This window comes from Amphibalanus amphitrite, unplaced genomic scaffold (genome assembly GCF_019059575.1).
Source record: "Amphibalanus amphitrite isolate SeventyFive unplaced genomic scaffold, NRLGWU_Aamphi_draft 000015F_arrow, whole genome shotgun sequence".
NCBI classification, from domain to species: domain Eukaryota; kingdom Metazoa; phylum Arthropoda; class Thecostraca; order Balanomorpha; family Balanidae; genus Amphibalanus; species Amphibalanus amphitrite.
The window spans coordinates 1,691,275-1,706,171 of NW_024881511.1; the positions used below are offsets into that span (position 1 = coordinate 1,691,275).

General features: G+C 53.3%; 2 protein-coding genes across 16 annotated transcripts in view; one reads left to right on the forward strand and one right to left on the reverse strand.

The window, feature by feature from the left end:
- LOC122386060 (proton channel OtopLc-like) overlaps positions 1-14,897 on the forward strand; it is a 42,892-nt gene that overhangs the window by 9,759 nt on the left and 18,236 nt on the right. For 8 of the 11 annotated variants that reach the window (XM_043374907.1, XM_043374844.1, XM_043374888.1 and 5 more), the window contains 2 exons: positions 756-899; positions 3,512-3,573. In XM_043374907.1, the coding sequence (XP_043230842.1) occupies positions 756-899; positions 3,512-3,573 (206 nt within the window). Of the gene's footprint in view, positions 1-755; positions 900-3,511; positions 3,574-5,412; positions 5,927-14,897 lie in introns of those variants that run through there. The other 3 variants (XM_043374897.1, XM_043374934.1, XM_043374871.1) reach the window with 3 other exon arrangements.
- On the reverse strand, positions 8,525-13,514 carry LOC122386102 (actin cytoskeleton-regulatory complex protein pan1-like). 5 transcript variants are annotated; one of them, XM_043374958.1, is made up of 2 exons: positions 13,237-13,514; positions 8,525-8,963 (listed from the first exon to the last, which is right to left on the reverse strand). In XM_043374958.1, exon 2 carries the CDS (start codon positions 8,956-8,958, stop codon positions 8,692-8,694), a length of 267 nt encoding a protein of 88 aa, XP_043230893.1. In that variant the 5' UTR covers positions 8,959-8,963; positions 13,237-13,514; the 3' UTR covers positions 8,525-8,691. The 5 variants fall into 5 exon arrangements, with proteins under 5 accessions (XP_043230893.1, XP_043230904.1, XP_043230884.1 ...); XM_043374969.1 differs by having other exon boundaries at positions 8,525-9,039; positions 13,237-13,313; XM_043374949.1 differs by lacking the exon at positions 13,237-13,514 and adding an exon at positions 13,100-13,143 and having other exon boundaries at positions 8,525-11,284.

Genomic DNA, 14,897 nt, shown 5'->3' on the forward strand with positions numbered 1-14,897 from the left:
ATTAAAACTCGCCGATAAAATATGGAAACTGATATTGCGTAATTGCGTATCTACATACATTACGCCACTGAGGTCATTTGAGGTCATTGGAATTTGTCGTCAATAGCTCGTGCGAATCGGAAAGGCCACCTGAAGCCATTTAAGTCGAATGATGTGCAACTTGACCTGCCTTGACGTTACCGACTATGACCGACTATGACCTGTGGCTGTTCATCTTTCCCAAACAAAAAATATAACAGAATATGATTGACCACGACAGACGTGACGTCTACGGTCATTTTGCCGAAGTGTTATCAAAATGTGTAGTTTGACCATTGAGTCGCTGATTTGACCGCAGAGGTCACCGTTTTTTTTTGTTTTTTTTTTTTGTTGTTATATCTTAAAGTTGGTATGATTTTCGTGGTTTTTGCGTGCGATTTTAAATTGTGCACGATTTGTCCTTTTCCGTGCATCTCGAGCTCAATTTCGGGAAAGGGTAGCGAAGCAGTGCCCTCCTCTCGACCCCTATATAAATAACCGATATATCTATCTTCCGAGGAGACCATGATCCCATGCTCCTGCTGCATCGCCAGTGGGAAGCTGCTGACTGACTGTCAGTGACTCTGTGAGTAATTGGTGCGGGTGGGTGAAAACACCGATAGCTATGACTGACTGTGCCGATGACAACGATGACAACGACTGAAGGCCAGTGTCACTAGCTGCCGACAGTGTCGTTCAGTGACTGACGAGTGACGACCCCCTCTCGGCCAGCGCAGGCGGTCTACTACCGGACGATGCCGAGGTACCCGTACCTGCAGGAAATGAAGGATAAGCTACTCAACTCGTCACCCAAGGCCGAGATGGAAGACACCACTACCGAGACTGTCGAGCTGGGAGAGACGCCAGTGTCAATCATAAAGGTAAGACGATAAAACCCTCGGCTTTATCGACGCCTTGTCTGGTGGTTTCATTCCCTTATGTCAGCGATATTGATGATCTCGGGAATCTCAGGGTTATTGGTGATAGATATTTCAACATAATGGAACCGGCGACAATCGCTGACAGAAGCCAGCCTCTTCGGTGGCGAGACGCACTAAAATCTGACAGATGATCAGATCATCTGATACTCCGGCGCCTCGATAGCGGGGTTAGCAGGAGCTGACTCGGGTCGCTCCGTCTTAGACAGGAAATCCATGGTGGTCCAACTGCCATTGAGCGCGAGACGCAGGAAACAGCTTGACCTCATGACTCATGAGTTCAGATGGCGATAATACGGTGATCGCCTCCCAATCACCCTTGACTAGGAATGCAAGTAAACGCAGGGTCCGTATACTCGTAAAACGGCAAGACTTTAGACGAATGAATGACTACTTTCGCTCCGTCTAAAAATGATAGCCAAGATGAGTGCGTGGATGCGTGGATTAATAAATTCAATTAGTTAGGTACAGTGCATCGTCTTGCATATCCGGGACTGCTCATTACATTTTAACAAAGTAGCGTACCTGGTTGTGAATCCTAGGTCTTCGTTTGTTTGATTTACTCGCCCTTTGGCCGTTTATGTTGGTACGAGTTGAATCAGGAGACCCTATGATGTATCGATAAGCCCACCAAAAATAACAATTCTGTGTAAACACGTGCCGCGGCTGGTGGGCGGTGGAGGCTGGGCGCGGCCGTGGGACAGGGACCGGCTCTGGCTCGCGGCCACGCGGACCCAGCCCGACCTGAGCAGCGTCATCCCGGTCCCCGGGCGGTCAGCTGCTGAGCTAGGGCGGACGCGGTGCCAGCACAGGCGGCGGTCTCCTAAACGTTACGAACAACGAAGGTCTGGGCCAACTCGTCAGCCACCTGGCGGCCACCGCCTCTAACTATTGGTCACAATGTCTGGCCGGTAGGCGGCGCGCAGGTCGGATGGTCTGAGGCCTCAATGTTCGCTACCCGCTAGAAACATTTTCCCGACCTTAACGCCCATTCAGGAATAAGTTATGACATGGATATGGAGGATGAAGTCCTGCTGCATATCCCTTGCTTTTGTGGTTTAGTTAACACACTGCCACATTTTGTGTGATGATGTCATGTGAATGGCGAAACAATGAGGTCCTAATGATTCGAGAAGATACTCAGATCTATATCTGCAGCAAAACTATAATATTAACCCTCGCCCTGGCAGGGAATTTTTCATAACACGGCCTGGCAGGGGCCAGGGGGGTCGATGCGACCCCCCCCCCTCGCGATTGGCTCCTATGGCACCTAGAAACACCAAATTTGGTAGGTAGGTGGCCCCCCTGGAGTTCTCGCCCCTGTGCAAATTTGGTTGCTCTAGGTCAATATTTAGGGGGGTTTTGGGGGGGGGGTATAAATGTAAAAATTTCGCTAAAAACAGGTCAAAAGATTTTCGCTTATAACTTTTGATCTAATTAAGATAAAGCAAAAAGAAAAGCACCAGTGAACTCAGCACGTCAAGGCGCATCGAATGATATACTTTTTAGCTTGCTTAAGTGTACTTAAAGTTTTTTCTTAAATCTTAAGTAAACTTAAAATTATACATTAAGTTCAAATTAACCAAATTACATCATATCGCATATCATTCGATTCGGCTGATCACCAGGAACACAATGATACCATTTTTTAAGCTCTAGCGTCATTATGTGCCAAGTTATTGGCAAAAACGTCATTTGACCTCAGTTGACCTCATTTGACCTGACCCATGGATAAGTACACCAAACAACGAAGCACCAAGTGACCTGCTGTTAATTACTATTGATTCAAAGCACAAAAGTGATAGAAAGAAGTAGATATCTCCAGTATTTTCGGAATTTAGTATTTTCCCATAGGCTTAACATTACGACGTAATGACCTCTAACTGACCTCAGGTCAGTGACCTCAAAAAACCCGAACTATATGTTATACAACTCGGTGAACTTAGCACATCCTGAAAGTTTGAAGGAAATCAGTCGAAAACTGTGAGTTGGACAGGTGCAAAAAGAAAATTGAAATTTGACCATGACCTTGTACCGGTTTTTCTGACCTGGTGACCTGACCCAAGGTCACCCGGACCTGAAATTTTCAGGTCATATGTAAAAAGTTTGCCTCATAGGCTGTGCCAAATTTGGCGGCGCTGCGCGCCGCCGTTTTTACGCTATCTTCGAAAAACCTTAGGAGGGGTCGCATCGACCCCCCCCCCTGCCAGGGCGAGGGTTAATAAATGCATTGCAAACTTTAAACTAGTAATCTTGGGCGACTTGTTAAATCTAGTTATATGTAGTTGGCGACTAGTCACTAGTTGCATTAGAAATGCTTTAAACGTTTTGGGGTTATTTTGGGAGATAAAACTATATTGAGCCTAGAATTAGACGACACTGAAAATGAACCATCCGTTTTCGCACGTTTACCGATTCTGTTTGTTATCGACAATAGCCAGAAGTGGAAAAAGATTCACTTGCTATGCCTCGAAGGAATCTAGGAATGGGTTTTCCACAGTTGTGTTGGTCAGACCTGGAAAAGGAGGTGATTTTTTATTCTGCGTCTGTTGCAGGTGACACCGGATCGCTGTGTGTCCAGTCCAGTGGAACGTCCTGCGCCGCCACTCACCCCATCGTAAGGATCTCTCTCTCTCTCTCTCTCTCTCTCTCTCTCTCTCTCTCTCTCTCTCTCTCTCTCTCTCTCTCTCTCTCTCTCTCTCTCTCTCTCTCTCTCTCTCTCTCTCTCTCTCTCTCTCTCTCTCTCTCTCTCTCTCTCTCTCTCTCTCTCTCTCTCTCTCTCTCTCTCTCTCTCTCTCTCTCTCTCTCTCTCTCTCTCTCTCTCTCTCTCTCTCTCTCTCTCTCTCTCTCTCTCTCTCTCTCTCTCTCTCTCTCTCTCTCTCTCTCTCTCTCTCTCTCTCTCTCTCTCTCTCTCTCTCTCTCTCTCTCTCTCTCTCTCTCTCTCTCTCTCTCTCTCTCTCTCTCTCTCTCTCTCTCTCTCTCTCTCTCTCTCTCTCTCTCTCTCTCTCTCTCTCTCTCTCTCTCTCTCTCTCTCTCTCTCTCTCTCTCTCTCTCTCTCTCTCTCTCTCTCTCTCTCTCTCTCTCTCTCTCTCTCTCTCTCTCTCTCTCTCTCTCTCTCTCTCTCTCTCTCTCTCTCTCTCTCTCTCTCTCTCTCTCTCTCTCTCTCTCTCTCTCTCTCTCTCTCTCTCTCTCTCTCTCTCTCTCTCTCTCTCTCTCTCTCTCTCTCTCTCTCTCTCTCTCTCTCTCTCTCTCTCTCTCTCTCTCTCTCTCTCTCTCTCTCTCTCTCTCTCTCTCTCTCTCTCTCTCTCTCTCTCTCTCTCTCTCTCTCTCTCTCTCTCTCTCTCTCTCTCTCTCTCTCTCTCTCTCTCTCTCTCTCTCTCTCTCTCTCTCTCTCTCTCTCTCTCTCTCTCTCTCTCTCTCTCTCTCTCTCTCTCCCCGCCCCAAATGTCGGGCTAAAATTATATTCAGGGTCCGGAATAATTCATGTAATTCTGAAAAGTGAAAACTATTGACCTATAAAAAGTCGGCAAATTTTATTTCTGTAGGTGAGTGTCAGTGTGTCCGATAAAGAAGGTTCGACGCTGCTATGAAAACCACACATCAAGATACCCTTCTCCCTGCCACCGGTCCGCGAACTGAAGCGATGCCGCCCCGTCAGCCGAGATTGAGGGCGGTCATTGTTGGGAGCGCGTCGGGCGCCCCCCTGCAATCGGGAGCGGGGCGGGGGCGTCCAACTGTCCGAGTCAATTGGCCAGACTGCCTGTCGACGCCAGCGTGGTCGGCTGAGTTACAATACTGAGGCCGACCGGACGCACGGCAGCCGCTGGTGGCGGGTCGCGCCGAGCTGCCTTCGATCGATGGTACGGCCGCAGCACGCCAAACGGCCTTCCTCGGCTCTGCAGTCGACCGTCCGCCACCCGTGAAACTTTACGGTTATAGTGCGTATGGCTCAAACTTCTATTTTACCATTATTATATCCTTATATAATCGTAGCATGCAAAGGAGCCGTTTTTAAGCAGCACGCTAGTGATGAATAATACAGACTTTGCAGAGTGCATAAAAGTCCTAAAATTCACTTGGTATTTTAGGGCGTCATAATTATCATCACCAACAGGTCCTTATGCGAAAAGTATTTTTCCTTCAACAATCAACATTAATACTTGCTCATCGGCATACATCCGGAGAACCATCTAAATCGGTCTCGATCTGCAGTTCCGTCTCATGAAGTAGGCGGCTGTCTGGTCTGCCGTAAAATCACCGGGTGCAGCCGATGTCATTACCGGCCGGTAGCAGGCCGCCGCCAGCGCCGATCATTAACTCTGGGAAATTGCCCAGTGAAATGAGGCTGCCGGGGACCTGCGCGCCGCCCGGCTCCAACTGGCGGGTCCCTGCAGACCCTTTGGGACCGACTGCGCCGCTCGGCGGGTCCTCTCGGCCGGCGCGGGAGCAGTGTTTATTGGCGGCGCTGCTGGCGGCACGCAGCGGTGAGCGAACGAACGCCGGGCCAGCCGGGCGGCCGCCGCGCGCCGCGCAGTGCTCAGTGCTCACTGTATCGATTCGCAGGCGCCGACGGTGCGCCGCGCCGCCGATCCGGCTGGAAAGGCTGCGCGTGCCGGGCGCCGGTCGATAGTGGAGCCGGCGCGCCGGCCGCTGGCGCTCCTTTGTTGTGGTGGGCGTTCCGCGCGCCAGTCGGCCGCTGGCGGGGCACGGGCGCGCGCGCGGCCAGCAGCCATGGACTCGGCCAGTGTGCCGCTGGCCACGGTGGACTCGATAGACAGTGAGGCGGACTTTGTGGACGGCGTGGACGCGGCGCTGGCCGTGGCCGGTGACACGGGCGGGGGCCATGACACCGAGCAGCGGCCGCCCGCCGAGCCGGCGCTCTGCCTCTCCAACCGCGCCGTCACGCCGATGCTGGAGGGGGGCGGCAGCGTGGTGGCCCGCCTCAACGTGGATACCAACGGGTCCGGCAAGTAAGTTCGCTTTAACGGACAGTTGTTGGCCGTGCTGCGGCGCATCTGAGACCCAGCCTGGCTGCCGCGCTGGACTGGCTGCGCTGCACGGCCGTTTGTGTACCGGCAGTGGCTGGTTAGCCTCGGTCATTGTCGTGTTGATAAATGGCTGTTGTTCATCTAGCCTCATTCAGCCGCCGCCGAGCTGCGGATTGCCATTGTATCTCCAGTGAGCTCCACTGTAGGCTTGCAGCTACTGAATACCGATGTATCTGCTCCGTCACAATCTGAGCTGCGCGTGTGGCCTCGGCGGGTTGTTTCACCCCTTTACGACCGCTCTCCAGTCCATTCCAAACAAACTGTGCCGCCGCTAGCGGGTTGGGTAGTGTGTGGGTGGTCGGGGCGGCCCAGCTCGCTTTTAACACTGCAGCTACCTTACTCAGTAGCAGCCAGCAGGCCACTGCTACCAACCCGTGTGTATAACGTGCCACTTCCGCAACAGTTTGGGGCAGCCACCGGCGCGGTGGGGAGGGGTGGCTGCTGGCACGGATCACCGGGACTGCCGGCGAGCGACAGGCCCGCTGAAAGGCGAGGTCTGTCGCGGCTGGCCCCCTGGGAATTGTCAGACCGGTGTATCACAGGGTCCAGCAGTCTCCTAGGCTGGTCGCAGTGGCTCAGTGAGTTACTCTAAAGCCCATGAGACCCGTGATTTGCCATTTCTCTAGCTGTGGTTTCATTAGATTAAAGCCGCTGCGATCCCACGGGACAATTAAAACGGATTCTATTCTCGGCTTTGGTTTATCACTTGGGCTGCCCTTTGCATCGACAAATAATGCCACATGTGTATAACTCACCCGTCCTCAGCACTGCTATCGACGGCACATTAGGGTTCGACCCGATGCTCAGTGCCATCAAATATCAGTCATGTTTTAGACTTTCAACGAAAATTCGCTGGAGAGCTGAAATGCAGTTTGTACGCGTTACATCGTTTCAACCGAATTCGGCTTTACGTCGCCGTACGTCATGTGCGAGATAAATGACCAGGCCATGGCGTAGTAACGATTCATAACCTAGTCAGCCTACGTGACGGGAACATAAAGTTTCCGAGTTTGGCAAGGGATGCTGTGCTCAGAAACAGTCCGCTCCTTCCAGCAGTTCTGCAAATACTCCTTCTCGCGAAATATGTAGCTGAGGGGCTGCATCGATTCGCCTCGTGTCGGCAACTGTAAAATTGAGCGGACTGAAGAGTGGTCAAATAAGCTTGCTTCTCTAATCGATCAGAGCTTTGCAGAATTACAATACCTGAAGTGCAATTGAAGAACTGCTTCAAATCTGGCCAGTATGGCCATTTTACGTGCAGGATTCAGGCACTTGTGAAAAACCAGAGTGGCGTGCCATTCAGACCCTGAGTGAGTCACAAGGACACGCAGTCGTTCCGTTTGAGGTTCAAAGGCTTACATTGGTCACGCGGCCAAAACTTGTGCCTACACCACCACCCCCGCATTAGTGAGCTCACCGACACGGAGGGGCGTCACGGCCGCTGGCGACCACCGGATGGGACTGATGAGCGGGGATCGGTCGGTGACCCCACTGTCCGCTCCGTCCTACTTCCTCCCCTACTGACCCGGCGGTCACCACACTGACCGTCCTGTCCTCACCGCACCACTCCCCAGTTCCATCCTGCGGACGGAAATGCAACTGGGATTCCTCTGGTAGCCAAGCATAGTGACCATGTGAACACCATGATCCATTGCAGATATATAAACATGATCCATTGCAGAGAGATACGCATGATCCATTGCAGATAAACATGTTCCATTGCGGATAAACATGATCCATTGCAGATAAACATGATCCATTGCAGAAGGACCATGTTTATTGCATGGTGAGAAGCAATGCAATGTTGCTTGCAACCTCCCCCTGCTGCAATTTGGGGAATTACAACGGACACGAATGATGAATGAACGAATGTGCATTGAAGAAAGAACATTAGCTGCTTGGCCGTATCGTTTGGAGTTCCAAAACCAACATTTTTTTTCCAAGAGATCTTGTTAAATGCGGATCATATTACCTTCCTATATTTCGCACTTCCGGCCTCCGCTCACTCCACAGAGCCGTAGCTAATACCAGAGCTCCCTTGTTCAATCCCGCGCCGCTCCGGTTCCGGCGGGGGCGGCCGGGTGCGTGCTCCACCATCTGTCGTCGCGCGGCCGTCTCCCGCCGCCGGGAGCCGGGCCGCACCCCACCCTCTCCGTGCGGCGCCCGTCGCCGGCGACAGCAACAGATGGTAACGGCCGTCGGCGCCCGCTCAGTAGTAACCGCCGTAGCAGCGGCCGCACATCGGAACGTGCCACGAATACACCCTCTGCAGGACGGCGCCGCCGGCGTCTCGGCGATGGCCGCAGCCGGTACGGGCGCGGCTGGTCCTTCCTATTGTGGTCTGTGGTCGCACCCGCTCCCCTCCCACCGTACTGCCGGGTGCGTGTCGGGCCTGGTCGATGATTGGCCGGTGCGTGAGAGGGCGGCGAGCGGCGCGTGACGCCTAGCCGGCTGCCGTGTCCCGGGGCCGTTAGCCCGGCCAATGTGACAGCGGTGAGTGGGATCTGTCAGACGACACAGTGCGAATGTGCATCATTTATAGAGGCACGAGACAACACAACACGGAGCCCGGGAAACAACAGAACCACAACGAGCTAACGGACTCCACTGAACACATAATTCAGTCTACTCACATTGGACACTGACAGCCGGCTCGGTAGGACAGGTCTGTATCGCCGTTCTCGGCGTCACTGCCCGGCGGCCGGCTGACCGACGGCGGCCTCTGCTCGGCTCCGCTCGGCCTCTAGCCGCTCCAGTCGCACGGTCAGCTCCGGGTCAAACTGGGCCGTCAGCTGGAGCGCCACGGAGGCGGCACGCGCCTTCAGCTGGGCCACCTCGTCCAGAGCGGCGTCCAGCTGGCGGGCGGCCACCTCCAGGTCGGCCACCACTCGGTCCAGCTGGGGAGCGTCCCCGGCCGCACCGCCGCCACTGGGCATCGCGCCGCCGCCAGACATCGCACCTGCCGCACACACGGGACGGTGCGACAGTGGAAGAGCACAACTGAGTTCACACACGCTCACATAACGATTGAGCAGCTGAAACGAAACATGAACATTGTTACTTTCCGCACGAATAACGTATTCTTTTCTAATTCTAATTCTAATTCTAAGTACAAAGAGAGTTTCTTTGCACACCTCTAACACAACGATGACAAGTATTAAATATACACATAACAAAATATTGCGACCCCGCCCTCATTCCGCCATTCCACGAGTGGCCGACGTCACTCCCGTCCTCACGTGCTCTGCAGATGTCCTGAAGGGGAAGGGAGGGAGAGCAGCCGCTGCGCCGTGGCCCTGCACGGGGATGTGTATAATCAATCACTCAGCTTCCGGCGTGCCTCAGCCGGCTGCGAAAACAAGCTGATGGCCAGCTGACCGAACGTGAATGGAGAGCCGTGAGCCGCGATGTGTCTACAAAGGACTGACAGAGGGCTGAGTGTCGATAGCCTGGAGAGGAGCTTAGCTAGAGTGGCGTGGGCGTCCTCGGACGACCGGCGACGCACCCCATCAGCCGCTGGCTCCGTGCAGCGGCTCGTCACGGTGCGCCTGCGGCCGGGCTGGTTTGCACTGAGACCGAGCTGGTCTGCACACAGACCGGGCGTGGTGAGTCGGTCTGCACGCCGGCGTCGGCCAGTTCCACCACCAGTCGGCGCGGAGTGGCCGGCGGCTCCATCGGGCGGCCGTCTGTCCGGCGCCGGAGCCGACCGTCCGCGATCAGACGCCACTGGTCGTCGAATACCTGTCGACCGGGACGGTCTGTCCGACCCCTGGACGGAGAGGCAGCCTTTTCTGCGGCCGGCCAGCTCGGCACGCACGGCCTAACGTCGCCGTCCGGGCCGGGGACGGGTACGGCAGGCGCCGGCCGCCGAGGAGATTCCACAGGCGGCGGCCGCGGGGGAGATTCGACAGGCGCCGGCCGCTCAGTAGCCTCAGCACAGACGACGTCGGCACGCTGCACAGCTGCAATAGGCCCGGCACTGTGTGCGTCAGGCTCTGTTTGTTGCTCCACGCCAGTTGGTGAGAACAGCCCGGCCCGTCGCCGGGGGAACACGGCCCGCCAGTAGAGCGGGTCGGACATCTCCCGCTCGATGGTGCAGTGGGTGTTGGTCGGCACGTACAGGAGCTCCTCTATTATATCTTCCAGTCTCCGCCCCGGGCCGGGCGCTGGCTCTGAGGGCGCCGCCGGACCGTCGGTCGGTCTTGGCCGGATCACAGTAGGGATGTCTTCCTCTTGAGGCGGCCAGCGCGCGCCGGGCGGTGTACTGGGTAGGCACTCCTGTCGCTCGTCACAGAGTCCATCGTCACCGCGTGACGGCGGGCGGCGGCTCTCGCTAGTACTACTTTTCCACTCCGGCTCTGTGCTCCGCTCCTGAAGAAGTCGAGCCCCAGAAACTCGGTCTGGACTTAGACACTGCTGTTTGTCCGGCACGGGGTGCCGCTTTTGAGGGAGCCGTGCTCCAGTAGCAGGGTCTGAACTAAGCAGCTGATGACGCCCGTACTCCTGGTCAGGCTCAGCGCACCGCTCACGAGGGAGCCGTGCTCTAGCGGCTCGGTCAGGGCTGAGCAGCTGCTGGCGCTCGTGCTCTTGGACCGCTTCAGCACGTCGTCCTAGCGGTAGTCGTGCTCTTGTGGTACGCTCGGGGCTGAGACACTGTTGGCGCTCGTGTTCATGGCCCGAGTGAGGACGGCGCCGCTGCCTATCTATCGAAGGATGTTGGTGTTGATGCTGTTGGTGCTGGTGCTGCTGGTCCTCGATGATGTGGGACTGCTGTGCGAGCTCTTCCGTCCCGTCTCCATACAGCTGGTGGAACTCGGCCGGGGCCGGGGTCGGACCGGTGGCCCCGGGAAATGTATCTGGGAAGAGCAGGCTGCGGCCGGTGGTATCCAGGGAGGACTCGCTGGCGGTGGCCGGGTGCGGCGGCGACCGCTCCGGCCAGTTGCTGCCGCCGGCTGTCTGCCCCTCAGCCGGCGACTTGGGCGTGGAGGCGAACAGCCGGCCGGCGGTCGGCGGCCTCCTCGCCACCGGGGTCTCCGCCTCCGGCTGCCGACGGCTCTGGTGGTGCTGCTCGCCGCGCGGCACAGGGTGTGCCATTCGACGCGCGAGCTGCAGTCTAAACACGTCTGGGTTGCGGTTCCAGGTAGCCGTCCTCCTGGAGCCGCCGGACCCGCCGGGCCGGGGCGCCGGGCAGGCCTGCACTGACGGCCGGGCGGGGGCGTGCTCCACCCTGCGTCTGTCCAACTTCTTCGGCTGGTTGTACTTGATCCAATTCATTTGAAGCTGGGGGGTATGCGTTCTTTCAACTTGGTCGGTCACCTGTTCTATCACATTAGCGTGATTGATAAATGATGTGAGGCTACCGGAAGGTAGAGCATTTACAACAGTTCGAACATAAAATACATATGCTACGCTACCTGAACATGCATACCTATCATTCTAATTTCTAATGTGTTGTACCCAGCGGGCAACAGTGCTTTTCATGGTTAACTAAATGACTTAATCGGCTTGTTTTGTCGTGGCGTTGGTTACTAGTGGTCTCAAGATAAGGGCCCAGGCGACCTGTAGTTCGGATGCGGTGAATACCCTCACCCTCGCCACACCTCGAGTGGGGTTGGCGCTGGATGGGAGGAGGGGTGCACTCGGCCCGAGCTGTGGCGAGGGTAAGTAAGGCTATTCACCGCATCAAAACTACAGGTCGCCTGGCGGGCCCAGGCTGGGCCCTTATCTTGAGACCAATAGTACATGCATTGTTAACTGTAATCGGTCGAAGCTAATGTCATCCTCAAAGTTTCCAACCAGTCAAAGGTGATAAAATAACAACCAGCCCAAAACTTCTATATCCTAATCTAGGGGGCGGAGCTTAGTTATTCAGTTGGCATTTATTTTTAGGGGCGGCTCCCCCACCAACTTGCCATTTTGTCCCACCAATAAGCGTTTTGCCCCACCAACTCAAGCTGATTTGTAGGGTTTTGTTGCCTAGCAGACCAATCGTCTTCGCGTTGAGGAGCTTTGAAATATCTGTGTAATGCAAAATATTATCTCTGTAATGAAAAGAATCGATTCATTGTTGTATTTTATCTAACTAACAATCAGACGTTGTAGGCTTGACAACTTTTTTCCCCACCAACTTCCCTGGAAAAGCTCCACCCACTATCCCACGGGACTATCCCACCTTTAACATGGGGTTTGAGTTGAGATAGCCAAGTTTGCGGCGAGGTTCAGAAACCACTATCTATCTAGGTTGCAACCCCCGCGGCCTCTTGATGTTGAAGAAATTCGTTCCCTTCATTTGAAAATGGGCCTTGTACAAGGCCCTATCTTCAACATGGAGCGACCGTTAGTGTGACGTCACCTCGTTTAGTCATTCTGATTTAAATGGGTTTGTTCGTTGAAAAATCGCTTAAAACTTGGTCTGAACTTTGTTGTGGTGCCTACAGAGTAAAAAGAATCAGCTTTATGACAGTAATGTGGCCTGGGGAAGGAGGTAGGTAATTTTGGGCTGTGACGTCACATATTTGAAAGTGCGTTTGGAATATGGGAAGCCTAAGATGTTTAATGAAAAATAAATGCCAGAACCGTGTTCCTGCAGCCATCCAATCTATAAATTTGGGCACAATTTAACTGGTTTTAACAACATTTTTGAAGGTGGGATAGTCCCTTTAATCTGATACACTACAGTCGGACACAGGTAAGTGGGTATGACGTCTACGGTCAACAGTTACAGACAGGGGTGAAGATCTGTCAAAATTTCAGGGGGGGGGGTCCAGGCCGGGCAGATGGAGGCGGGCTGGATGCAGTACCATTGACTTGCATAGCAGTAATTCGTTTTCAGGGGGGTCCTGAGTCCTGACCCCCCGACCCCCCGAGATCTCCACCTCTGGTTACAGACACCATTGAATTCGCCAAATATACCTACCTACCTATGCGTTCGCCCGCTCAACATATCAGTTTCATGAATTATGTGAGTCATGGATATATGATATGATTCATGTCTATGAGATAAGTACAACTCTGTCAAGCATTAAAATTCAAATCGCAAGGTACCTGGGCTGGTTGATTGGTTTGGTGCCCGCCTGGTGGCAAAAGTGACGAGACGAGATGAAGCAGCGATGAGCGAGGCAGCGACATTGTTGCGAAGTGCAAACGGTGCAAACTCATCTTGCAAGTTGCAGGCATGGATTTTGAACGAGCTTCGTTTCGGAGAATTGTTGCATTTTATGATGACAGCTTACCTTATCCGAGAACAGAAGAATGGAAGAAAAATGCCCCAAAACGGCGAACGGTGTACCCCGAGAGGCGCAGACTTCACAAATGTTTGTAAACAGTCATGACCTTGAATTTGTATCTTGTGAAGCAGAAATAATATGTTTTTTTTACCAGAAACTAGGAAAAATCCATTTTTATAAACTCTACTACAATAAATCCATAATAAATGATAATTACTCTAGCAGTTTGTTTGTAAGAAAAGTGTGAGATTGAAATATAAAAGCATCATCGATCTTATGTTCTTGATGTCACTACGGTATTTTGAGAATCTTGGTATTTTGTAAACAAAAAAGCTTTCTTCTTTTGATAGGGAACCTCGGGGCATATACTGGCATTTGTAGTTTAAGTTTTTGACGGTGTTTTGCGTTTGCGGCTTGCGGCGGACGGCCGCTTTTTGCGGTGTTTTGCGGTTTGCGGCGGGCGGCCGTTTTTTTGCAGTATTTTGCGGTTGGCGGCGGGCGGGCGGACGATGCGGGCGGTTTTCTTTTTGCGTCGTTAGGGGTGTTGATTTTTTCGCGGTTGGCGGCGTTTGCGCGTTTTTTTTATTTTTTTTTTGCGCTGTTTCCGTTTTGCGCGGGCGGGCGATTTGAAGCGTTTTTGATTGGCGTTTGGCGTGCGTGCGAGCCAGGCGGTTTGGTTTTGATTTTTTGCGGAATTTTTGCGTTTTTTCGGTTTGCGGCGGGCGGGCGTTTTATTTTTTTGCGACATTTGCGTTGGCATTTTGGGCGTGCGTTTTGCGCGTTTTGCGGCGGGCGGGCGGTTTTTCACAGGTCCCAACCTTCGGATCCGCAGTGCTGTTCGACAAGCGCTGCAGGGGCCTATATTGGCATTTGTAGTTTACTAATGGTTTGATGTTTATTTTATATACAAATGTTTTTCACTGCATTTCATTTCATTTCACTGAATAGGACCTCAAGCATCGGTCCCACTCAGATACCGGTCATGCTTGAGTGCCTGCCATCGGTACATTGTTGACGTGACAGCCTGACAGGCGGTCATCCTACCTACATCCTACTCACTCCTGGGCACGACCGAGTTATTGATTCGCTACCGGTGCAGCCGTAGTAGGTGAATAATTAACCGTCGGCCGCTAAAGTGTCGGTGGGGGAGGCCGTCGAACCACCGTCCGAAGGTGATTGGCGATTGAGGTCACACCGGTAGGTATACTTTGACTTGGTATAGTATGTAGTAGCCACTATTCGGGCGGCCTGCTGCTCTGCACAATGCATAGTTGATTGTTAATGTTGCCGAAACTTCATTGATTCTCTATGCATTCTCCACAGTAGACGACTTTCTGTCGGCTCTAAGCCTGCGCTTCCGTGCGAAGCCCTATTCTGTGAACCGGCTACCTCGTGTTGTGGGGATGAGCCGCGACAGGCTTTCAGTTTCAGAAGCCGGAAGAGGGGACTGGGACGCTCAGAATTCGCTGTAAAATCCTTTTTAACTTCGTTTCTTCAGCCAGACAAATAGCGACAATCTGTCTGCTAATGCGGTAATATATCGATGCTAGGGTGGCAGTGTAGTATAAGAAGTTTATGAGACCACTTAGCGGTGTTACTCTTGCTTAAACTCCACTAACAAGGCGATGTTTGGACGGTAGACACCAGCTTAAAAAGCGGAGACTGCA